Source organism: Phalaenopsis equestris, unplaced genomic scaffold (genome assembly GCF_001263595.1).
Source record: "Phalaenopsis equestris unplaced genomic scaffold, ASM126359v1 Scaffold000238, whole genome shotgun sequence".
Taxonomy (NCBI): Eukaryota; Viridiplantae; Streptophyta; class Magnoliopsida; order Asparagales; family Orchidaceae; genus Phalaenopsis; species Phalaenopsis equestris.
The window spans coordinates 18526-30497 of NW_018164680.1; the positions used below are offsets into that span (position 1 = coordinate 18526).

General features: G+C 35.4%; 1 protein-coding gene across 1 annotated transcript in view; it reads right to left on the reverse strand.

Annotated features, from left to right (window-relative positions):
- LOC110023977 (threonine--tRNA ligase, chloroplastic/mitochondrial 2-like) overlaps nucleotides 1-9143 on the reverse strand; it is a 24099-nt gene extending 14956 nt beyond the window's left edge. The window contains exon 1 of the mRNA XM_020723656.1: nucleotides 8801-9143. Coding sequence (XP_020579315.1) covers nucleotides 8801-9091 — 291 coding nt within the window. The 5' untranslated portion in view covers nucleotides 9092-9143. The remainder of the gene's footprint in view (nucleotides 1-8800) is intronic.
- Between the last annotated feature and the right edge of the window lie 2829 nt (nucleotides 9144-11972).

The following is an 11972-nucleotide window of genomic DNA, read 5'->3' on the forward strand; positions in this document are numbered from 1 at the left end:
CAAACCTCCCTCCCAGCGACCCTTCTGGCCGAAGAAAACCTGTTCCTTGCCCGATCCCGTCTCCCGCACCGAAGCCGCGTATCACGTCTCCTTCCTCGGCAGCGAACGAGATCCTCTCCTCCCGCCAGGCTCGCCTCTGCTGCTCGAAACCAAAACTCTCATTCGCCTGCTTCGCCTCCTCGTCTCTCGGAGGATTGCTCGGCCTACCCTCTTTCACTCTCCTGTCTCACCAAAATCAGAGGTAGCAGGGGAACACGATTTCCTCGAGCTGTCGAAACGCTTGGAGCACAGAACCTCAGAAATTGCAATAATCGGGTAATGAAGTCTTGTTTTATTCCCATGTTTGCTCATCTTATTTATACAATACAATTCATATAGGAAGATTTGTGTACATGCCCACTCAATTCATGTGCGTTTACATGTCTAACACCTGAAACTTTCACACAAAATTTGTTGCAATAGGATAATAAATTTATCTATCTTTTACAGTTAAAATACTCCTTTTTCTATATAAATAAAAAAAAGGTAATGAAATAAGTATGTCAAAATTAAAGTTTGAATATTAGATATGTAAATGTATATAAGTTTTTTTGTGTTATGCATGTAAATCTACCATTATTCTTCAATAACTGCGTACAAGATTTAACTATCCTCTCTATGTAGTTTGGATGCAAATTTCGATGGAAAGAATGATGAATCTGTTTGGTCAAAGCTAAAGTTCTATTTAAATTTAAATAGCTAAACAGAATTTGTATTTAAATGTAGATATAATTCCGTTTAGCTTTGATAGTGTGAAGTTTTATATTTAAATACATTTAGCTTTAAACATGTATTTAAGTACAACTTAAATTCTGTTTAAATCGAAACTCTGGATACAAGTTCAATACCAAGTTAAATGTATTCAACCTTAACCTTGTATCAAAGCTAAATATATTTAAATTTAAACCTGCAGCAAAGCTAAGGTTTTGTTTATTTTTTTTTTTATCAATCAATGTTGAGATGGACTTGACTCAATGACTGATTTAACACTTCTTTAGCTCATTTTTATGCTTTATATATTTCTTTGGGAGACATTTATATACCTAGCACACTAAAATTATGTATTGACATATCTCACACTTGAAATTTATTATTTACATGCAATGCACTTTGGTATTTTAAACCTCTGCATGAAAAAGGTGTGTTTCACTGTTTAAAAATTAAGTTGATAGTTTTTTTTATGTGATAAGGATGAATTGGTTCATATAAATTTATAAAGTTTTAAGTGTTGAAAATGTTAATACATACGAATTGTGGGGTATGCGCGCAAATCTTCATTTAACCTTTCTTGGTCAGTGAATCGATATTATTGTTATCTTGAAAAATGATCGAGATGTCATTCTAGCTTGTCGTTTTTACTGATCTTCGCCCTACACTTCTGTCGATTTGTTGGCTTAACATATGCCGTTTGGAGTTGTTTTACGTGTTGTCTTAGAACCACTTTAGGTGTCGGTTTGGGCGTTGATTGGGAGCTTAGGATGGTCGTTTGGTGCTGCTCGGATGTTTAGAATTGTTGTTTAGACCTGATTGGAAGTTTATGATGGTTGTTTGGGTGTTGTAGTTGTCGCTTAGACCCATGAAGTTGATGTTCAAATTCATATATAAACTGTTTGGGTGTTGTAGTTGTTGTTCGGGGTCATATAAGTGCTGTAGTTAACTTACAATTGCTAGAGTTAATGTTTGGAGTGATGTAGAGAGCCTGAAATTAATGTTTGGATGTTGAAATTGAGATTTGGACTCTTGTGTGTAGTTATTTAACTGCTGCAGATAGTCGTTAGCTGTTGTACGTAGGGGTTTGTGTGCTGTCTGTCCATTCTTATAGATGACTATTTGGGGGAGCTGTTAGCTGTTATAAATGTTGTCGGAGCCTACAAACTGTTATAGGTCGTTGTTTGGGTGTTGCAGTCGTCGTTTGGGCCTATATAAATGTTGTTCGGTGATAATAAAACTGTTGTAAGTGCTGTGAGAGCTTTTGGGGTGTTGTGAGAGTTATTTGGTCTTATTTGGAACGTGTTTGTGTTGTTGGGGGCATCGCGTTGGCCAATTTTGACATAGTTTTAACACCGTTTGGACACCATTTTGACACTGTTTTGGAGCTGATTTTGAGAGTTTTGCCTACGGTGTTGGGGGTGAGTTTTTTAATTTGATAACTCTATTTACTGTTTCCGGACTGATTTTGATAGTTCTATTTACTGTTTTGGGTTTTACTTAATTATTATTTAACCGTTTTTTTTTTTTTTTTTTGTCGATTCATTTGTTGTTTTCCCCCTTTCGGCTTTGCTAGTTTTAGAGGTGGGTCGACCTCTTTCTTATTTTGCTTTGTTTCTTTTTAATTGGTTAAGTCATAAAGACGGGAATTGATGATTTAATTAATTAGAAGATATAGAAAACCTTAAATCACCTTAAGCATAAGTTAAAGAGTAGGTTTCCTAGAGTTTCAGGAGCACACACCTTAGATGAGAGTCCATCCACCTAGTCCTCAATGTAGATCTCTTAGACTTTAGGTGTACACCCTAGGTGAGAGCCCATCCACCTAATCCTCAGTGTAGGCTTTCTAGAGCTTAAGCACACACCCTAGGTAAGAGTTCATTCACCTAGCCCTCAGCGTAGACCTCTTAGACTTTAAGTGCACACTCTAGGTGAGAGCCCATCTACCTAATCTCTGCAGTATAATCTCCTAAGGTTTTAGGAGCATACCTTAGGTAAGAGTCTATTCACATAATCTTCGAATGCACAGTGAAACTAGATACTTGACCCTGATTCACAAACTGATCAAGACACTAGACACCAGGATGCACCGAGACATAGTGCATGCTTCCTTAATTAAATCAACAGGGACTTAACCTACAATGAAACCTAGTGCATCGGAATTTGAGCTTGGATAGTATACTCAAATCTTCCTGGCAATTGGGAAAATTTGTTATCGCCACATATGGATCATCGAACTAGGATGAGTCTAGGGTATAAGTGGCGAGGGCGATGACGACATTGCTTATGTGTGTTTAAACGAGGGATACACAGTGCGATTATTAGAATAGTATCTCCTACCTCAAGGATCTTCAAAAAGGGAGAGAAGGATCCATGATACTATTCGTCGATTCTTGGAGAGATCGTTACCCCGACACTCTTAGGTTGTCAGTAGTTCTAGCACGATTTAAGTGACTTGCCAAGTGACTAGCCTGTGGAATGTACGACTCTATAAAATATTTACAAAAATAAAATTAAAATCCCTTTTGCATGTTAAAAAAAACTCTGCATAAAAAAAGGACTTAAACAACAGCTTTTGCATTTAAATCAAATAATTTTTCTATGAATATTTATAAAAGTCCATGGTTAGTCATTTGGATTGAGGTTAAGAACTACCTCCTGTAGATTGTCGAGTTGGTAACTCTTACTCAAGGTCTGGAAACACACAGCACAGCTCTGAACCCCCACTTTCACCAATGTCTTATACCTAGTCTTGATCTTTCATATGTGGTTATAGGTTTCTTTTGCTGGTGATTTACACTACTCGTTTTTTATGACTTTCATGCTGGGTTTTCTTGTTTTATTTATATTTCTTGCAAGTATGTTTAAATATGTTGCAAATCACACTATGCTCGCAACACTAATAACACAACAGTAGCAGATGCACAGGTACGCTTTTACAGTTTATCTATAGCATTTTACTTTATTGCATTTTACGTTTCAAGTACATTTTATTTACCTGCGATTTGCCTATTCTCCATGCAAAACCAAAACTGAAACAAAACAAAACCAAAACTGTGAAACAAAAACTACAATTTTCAAACAGTTAAACCCTGGAGCCGTCACGACGACAGGAGCTTGGAGCCAACTTTGTGGGCAGCACGGCAACGAGGAATTCAAACCCAGCAGCAAGAGGATCTTCTTCAGCATTATCTTTTCCTAGCATAATAACAACCCATAGGACTTCGAGGTAGCTCGCCTAGCGCGACGTAAATCCTCACATCTTATTTAGGCTCCTGTACAATCATGTTGTGCAGCGTAAGTCCTAACTCGCCTTAGGTTCTAAGTCCCAAATAATAAAATTGGCAGGATTGAACAATTGAATATCATCATCTCTAAAAATGCAGCCACACAGTAGGATAGTTTGGGAAGTCACTGAGAGTTCTCCTCCGGATCTGTGACATCCCCTACCTTTTCTTTTCTTTGGACTCCTAAAATAACTGTTCCTTTTTGAGCCACTCTCACTTTTTTTTTTCACGTCCTACCTTGAAAACCTGAACCTTGAATTCTTGAAGACTAGAACCACTGATCATTATCGAGAGTTTTCTCAAGCGACTTCCGTCACTTGGGATGTAATTAACTATAGGGGTCTGCCTCTATAGGGAACTTGGAACTCAGGTAAAATAAACTCTATTTAATTTTTGTATTAAATAGGGGAACTTATCGGTCATACATAAGAGGTTCGCAGACCAAACGGATGTCACAAATCTCTTAGTTTGCAGGATTGGGTCTATCGCCGAGATCTACACTTATCTTTCGGGAGGGTGTAGTATTTGGGGTATCGGGCACGATTATGCAAACTATTGGACAAATGAGATCCATTTAGTTTCATTTTTCAAAAATTAAAATATACTACTTTTAAAACTTAAACTATATATCTATTAAATTAAATTAAATTTCAAAAATTATTTTCATATTCATATTTTCAAATCAACCGAAATGTTGACCGACAATGACAAATAGGAATTTCAATGTAGATAAATAAACTTAGTGATGAAGTGCCAATATTGGCTTCCAACAAACACTTCGAGCTTGAGTATGATCCTTACTAACAATTATGGCTCGCATGCAGCATGTTAACCAACAATGTTGCATAATGAAGTGTGCCTTCAACCACCTCATGAAAAGACTTGAAGTGTTCTTTCCAAGAACGATAGCATTGCACACCAACCATAAATATGGCAGTAAAATTAGTTCCATAGCAAAGAACTCTTCAAATTATTTCCAAGACGAAAGGAGTAGCCTTCTAAATCACAATATAGTTCACAATAGCATTTATTATGATTATTCAACAATATGTTGTGTTAACATGCTATAAATGAAAGGCTAGGTTTCAGGCATAGAGAAATGAACCGTGGATCTTGGACTTTGAACAAAAATTCAAATCTAAACTCTAGAATTTTAGCCTTCTTCTCGAAGTGAAACCTATCTCGTCTGGTTTGATTCACCCATTTGAGTGAAAGGAGTTGATTAAACTCTCTATAATTAAAGTTCATCAATTAAGATTAGATTCCTCCTTTCACTCTTCTCAAATTTTAAGTTAAATTCATACTCTATAAAAGGGTTCAACAAATTGCTTGCTAAATAATTTTGATTTAGTGAGAGGGGAAGTGGTTAGAACTAGTAGTCAGATCACATGTCCGCCAAACTCTCGAAAATGAACTTCACAAAATAAACATTACAATGACAACTTCAACTACGAACAGTTGCAGAATATGGAGGAACACCTTACGCAACTGGTTCAACATGTTTCTGAACAAATTCGAAGGCAAGTTACAAAGTATTATAATGTGAACGCTCATGAGAGAAATTTTTAGGTGACGTAAATTTTCAAAAAGTTAAATTACTATAACTAGATCGCCACAGAACAGTGGTAGAATATAAGGAGAGATTGCAAAGTATTATAATATGAATGTTCATGATAAACAAGTTCAAGCAAGAGACTCGGCTCTTCAAAAGATTGAAGTAGCAGCCATTTTGTTAGGGATGTGAATGAACCAATGCACTTGATGAACTATTGGAACTTGTCTCAACTAATGCTTGATCATGTTTGTTCAAATTAATAAATAAACAAGTTTGAACATTTTTAAGAACTCGAAGATTAAATAAACTAAACATAAAGAGGTTTAACTTATTTATGTTCACGAATAAGCTCACTTAATGTTCATTAAATAACTTCTTAAATGAATTATACTTACATGAGATATTATTTAAATAAAATTTGATAAACTAAATATTATTTAATTATAAATTTAATAGTAACATATAATAATTTAATTTCAATATTCATATTAATCTAATGCAATAACTTATTTAATTATTTCAATGAACTAATTTGTTAGGATTTATTTATATTATTTGATTACAAGAAAATTACTTGAATACTAATTCAAAATTTATTCTATTGCTTATTTATTTAGATGTATAAAAAATATTTTTTTAATAAATTTATATAAAAAGTCAAATACTCATTTAAATTTTTATCTTGTTTATTAACTAGCTGATGTAATTGTCCAATAAAAATAAACAAGTCAAGCACAATCATATACTATTATTAAAATATAAAACAAATCAAATATGAACATACATATGAAAGCTTGGCTTGAGAGCTTGAGTCAAACATAAAAAACTTATAATATTATCAAGCCAAATTCAATCTAGGACATACTCGGTTCCACTCGGCTTGATGATACTTGTACATAACAACCCTACATATGGTATGCAATCGACAAACTCAAATTAGAATGAGAAGGCCTTTTAATATTAATTAGTAATATGGCAAGCATATCGGCTCCAAACCAACGTTGGAAAGGAAATCCAAAAGACTTAAAATAGGAAGACCTCAAAATCTTCTAATACTAGAAGGGAAAAAACTTGTACTCATAAATTTTTGTATAAATTCTTCATAAATAAAAAAAATTGAACTATTTATTTTAGGAAAATTGAAATTTCTAAAATCATTCCAAAACTGTGTAGGAGAAGGATTGAGTTTCTCGAAGATACGCCACCAAGGATGTTTCGCTAGAAGAGCAAAAAAATACTCACGGATAAAAAGTTCTTGTCATTGCTGATAAAGAAAAATGTAAGTGTGCATCATTATTTTAAATTAAGCAAGAGTATGTATTTATGTGGTGGATAAATTTTGTAAATGCACTCATAAATTTTTTTTAAATTGTTCTTTGTAGGAATTTGTTCATGCTATGCTAGTGCTTAGAACGAAGTAGAAAACTTCTATAAGTCCGTTGAACATACCCTTATTCAATCTATCCTAATTAAAATGTCATAAACCCTTTGTTAAAGGATCAAAATCTCAATTGTAACTATAAAAGTCATTTCAAATGTCTATAGTGACTAAATTTTCCTTCATTATAATTGTCATAAAATCCTGTATCATTAAGCATTGTCAGATTGCAAGGCTAGACTTGGTTGGCCTTCATATAAGCAACCAAGTTTCATTCTCATTAGCAAAGGAGCATTCTCAACAAAAGAAGAATATTTTATTTCCAGCCAAGGTTTCCCCTTTAGAACCTATTTATTGTATTTTTTTTTACTACAGATGGCTAAAGACAGCATAACTCCCACTTTTAAAATTTACCACATTGCAAATAAAACTAATAAAAAAATTGAAAATTAAAAGCAATCAAAAGATATAAGTTTAAATGAATACGCCTAAACAAGGGAATCATAACATCAACTATAGATACTTAAAGATCTCACACCTCAAAAAGGTAATAGTAAAGAATAAACATTATCTGGGCTAAATTAAGCTCTTAATAATTTACATTCTCTTGTTTCTGTCAGCTTCTTGAAAGAGAAAACAATCAAGGAACTTATTTACACCTATACTCGAAAGGTTGGGTCAAAACAAGTCTTGATGCCGACTTAAACCATGTCTCAGATGCCACAGATCATTGAATCATTTTAAGGGAAATAAAGCTCCATACTCACATGCTCAAAAGATGTCAATAGTATCTCAATGACAAGTCACCTAAGGAATAGCTTCAATCCAATCCTTGAAGGACACACATTAAGCTCAATAAAAAAAAAAATTCTAGAAGTTGCATATTAAAATAAATAAACTTGACCAAGACACTACTTACTTATCTGTAATATTGGCCTACCTAACTTGAAATCATCCTCCTCACAATTCCTATAACAAAAGAAGTAGATTTCTAAATCATACTATATATTGCAACAACCTATTCCACTATTTTTCAATAGATTGTACTATGAGTATTTAAAAGTTATCTAAATTTTAACTTTTTTTTATGTGTTAACTATTACTTACGAAGCCAAGTCCCAGGAATGTGGGCACAATACTGGGATTTTGGACTCATAGCAAAAAACTCAAATCTAAAACCTATACCTATATTCTTGCCTTTCTTATTTCAGTGAAACATATCTCAGCTAGTTTGATGCACCCTTTCAAGCTAAAGGGGCCAAAATGACATTGTAACTCTATTTAATCCAACAAATTTTATTTCGCTTTCCTCTTTTCTCAACTCTCAGGTTAATCTCATATTCTGCCAATCAATTGAAACTTTGCAAGACATCAACATAGACTCATAAAACCCTCCAAAAATAGCAAAATGCAACAACTTAAATTTGCAACATAAAATCAGCGAAAGAAATTATGATTTTCTAAAAAAAGTTTTCTATACACAAGCAAGCAAATAAGACTTTAATGGATTCGATTCATTACAATTACTGGCCAATTTAATCCCAAATTCTCTCATCAACTAAGCACCATTGAAATACTCAGATTATGTTCTTAAGTGCTTTTCTCAATCAAGTGCTTGATATAAATTGTACGGAGCTTCCTTTCTATAAAAATTAATAAAATTAGGTTCAATGAATAAACTCAGTAGGCTTGTTCATATATCGACCGCATCAAAATTAAGAAAAGCTTTTCCACAACAGTTGAAAGACTTAAAAGTATAAAGCTGATTCAGATGAACAGAAGTCATCAAAACAAAGGGAAAATAAAAAGAAAAATTTGAGAGTAGCAGCCCACCGTGTGACGGATGCGGAGCAGCTTCTCCGACGACTCATTAGTCGGAAGCACAACCGTCTCCTCAATAAGCTCCTTGTTAGCATTCCTCTCCTTGTTATCGACTGGCGCTTGGGCTGCGACCATGGTGGAGGAGGCGGAGAAGGACAAGGATGAATTGGACTTGCCCGGCGGAACCCTAGAGGAAATTGCAGCAGCAAATCGCTGGAAATCGGCATGGATGATGCCACCTGGGCGGTGAAAGGTTAGGGTTCTAGGTCCGGCAAACAGGATAGAAGTGAAGGCCGTTATCATGGATGGGAGAAGAGGGGCTCTATGGGCGGAGCGGGAAGCTTTCGCTTACCAATTTTAGATGAGAGAGTTGGTGCGGCCATCGCGTTGTAATTACAGCGCGGGCAACCCACTCAGAAAAAAATTCTAAATATCACAATAGATCTCATAATAGCCACAGGGAGCTGCAATCTACAAAAAAGTCGGGCCGAGTTACCCGATTATGACCTGAGTTATAATTTAATTTGCCATATTTTAAGTTATTACGTCGTTTTTAACCATTTATATTGGTACTTATTTAAATTTTAGAATTTTGTCACCAAAAGATAAGTGGCAGCCGATGGAGGATGATTGCTGGTGAGTGATGGTGACTGTGGCCAACAAACCTGAGTTATAATTTAATTTGCCATATTTTAAGTTATTACGCCGTTTTTAACCATTTATATTGATACTTGTTTAAATTTTAGAATTTTGTCACTAGAAGATAAGTGGCAGCCGATGGAGGATGATTGCTGGTGAGTGATAGTGACTATGGCCAACAAACCTGAGTTATAATTTAATTTGCCATATTTTAAGTTATTACGCTGTTTTTAACCATTTATATTGATACTTGTTTAAATTTTAGAATTTTGTCACCAGAAGATAAGTGGCAGCCGATGGAGGATGATTGCTGGTGATTGATGGTGACTGTGGCCAACAACTGCAAAAGCTAGAGAAGTTTGCAGGGTCGTCGGCACAAATATCAGACTTTTAGCTCTGCTATGTTCTTTCACTGGCTCAGGTTCGAGTGGGTTGAGCTCTATTTATCGACTCCATGTTGCAAATAAATAATAAATTCAGACTTCTTTCATCAGTTGTTGTTCTATGAACATTTAATTGTCTTAATGATGTTAAAATTGAGTGATCTTGGGCTCGTTATATTCGATTTCTTGAGACACTCGAGTTGACTTTAAGCTTGCAAGATTTGTAATCTGTTTGGTCTTCTAATTATGCATTGAAAGCTTCCAAAATCATTACAATGCTTTGATCTGAGCTTATTTGACTCAGATTTGACCAATTTTGGTATCATTTGGTATGTCTCGTCAAGCTGACCAAATTGACTATAAGTTTGTTAAAATCAAATCTATTGATGATTTTTAATAAAAGTTTAAGCGTTCAAGTGAGTGTAACTCAATTAGCAAGGGGCCTTCTTCTCCTTGCATGTGGTCTTGGGTTCAAATCCCCATTTATTATACATTTTGTCGGCGATAGTTCGCTATTGGGTCAGTGTGCAGACACCGGGTTACTAGGTCCGTGAAGAACGTGTCGAATGACGGGCTGTCATGGCTCGCGTTGGCTCGAGGGAGGGCGGCCAAGCCACATGCATGGATCTAGTGGTTGAGATCCGACAGTGGGATCCAGGTCCCAAATTGTGGGATCCAAGGCCCAAATTAGGCAATTTGAATGAGGAGGTGGATCCAAAGGCACATATTAAACTAATAATAGGTAGAGTTTGGGCCTAAAATATGATTGATTTGGGCCTTAGGGTTATATAAAAAGGAGTTGAAGGAGAGTGAAATTTCAGCACTGAGAAGGAGGATAAGGAGGGAGATCAAGAGGCTGGGGATCAAGCCCAATAGAGGAAAAAAAGATCAACCCAAGGAGGGGCAAAAAGGTGTCCCTTAGTTCACTAACAAGCAATCACTGAGAGATTCCCTATGCATTGTTGATGCACTTTCTCGAGCAAGATGGTCGAGTCCCCTAGCCTGCTAATAAGTGATTAATGAGATCTCTAGAAGAAGAAAAAAGGTGTCTCTCAGACTACTTGCAAATGATCAATCTGATCTCTTTCATGTTGTTATTGTGCATTCAAGAGAAAAAAAAAAGATATTCGTCAACCAGCTGGCAAGTGATCAATATGATCTTCTCTAGCGTTGTTGTTGTGTTTTTTTTATGGGATTTCCCATGTTACTGTCGCACTTTTTTGGAAATTTTTTTTGTATTGTTGAGTTACAGCATTTGAAGAACCTTGCCCTAATGAAAACCAGAGGAAGTGACAAAACCCTGAAGAGTTGGTGTCAAATCTGACGAAGGGTGGCATGATTCTATTATGGAATAATTATTATATTCTGAATGATATGGTGTTGAAGTTATCAACCCCAATCAACCAAGCATATTCTCCTCCACCAAGATATGTTGCCTTCAAGAGGTGACCTTTTAAGCTGGCCTAAAATTTTACTCATGCTTATGTTGATGGAATTTTAAAGGTGATCGGAGTATGCATTGACAACTTACAGATAGCGACTTTCATCATCAGGTTGATAGTATTTTTTAGAAAATATGAGTCAAAGTTGACATCAGAGATTTTAGTTAGGCTCGGTGAATTTTTTAGTGACACACATGACCATGTGTTATTCAGGAACAATACTTTGGATTCACCTAACAAATCCAATAATATAGTGGTCCATAAGATTTCTTTTCATGAGGAACGACTAAGGATTCTGTACGATGTGAGGGAAATTTCAGCAGCTACTCATCTCCCTCTAAACTGCAGAGAATGGAATGCTACTAACTTTAGAGTTTTGGGACCTTAGGGAGATGCGATTCTAAGTGTAATACATATAGAACTTTGTGGGTTAGAAATCCCTGTTCATGGTTGGACTCTTGATACTCCTAAAATATGTTACTTTTATATATACATTTTATACTCATTTTTAAGGATATTGTGTTTTAATGAAAGGTATTTTGTGTGTTTTTTTATTGCAGATACAAAAGATGAAGCTTAAAGAGCAAAAGGAGCAAAATAGGAGCAAAAAGAGGTCAAATGGAGCAAAAATTGATCTGGCGCCTAGGCGCCAAGTAGTTACCAGGGACTTCTAAAAGGTTTGTGCCTAGGCACCACGGTTGGGTGCCTAGGAGCCAGAAA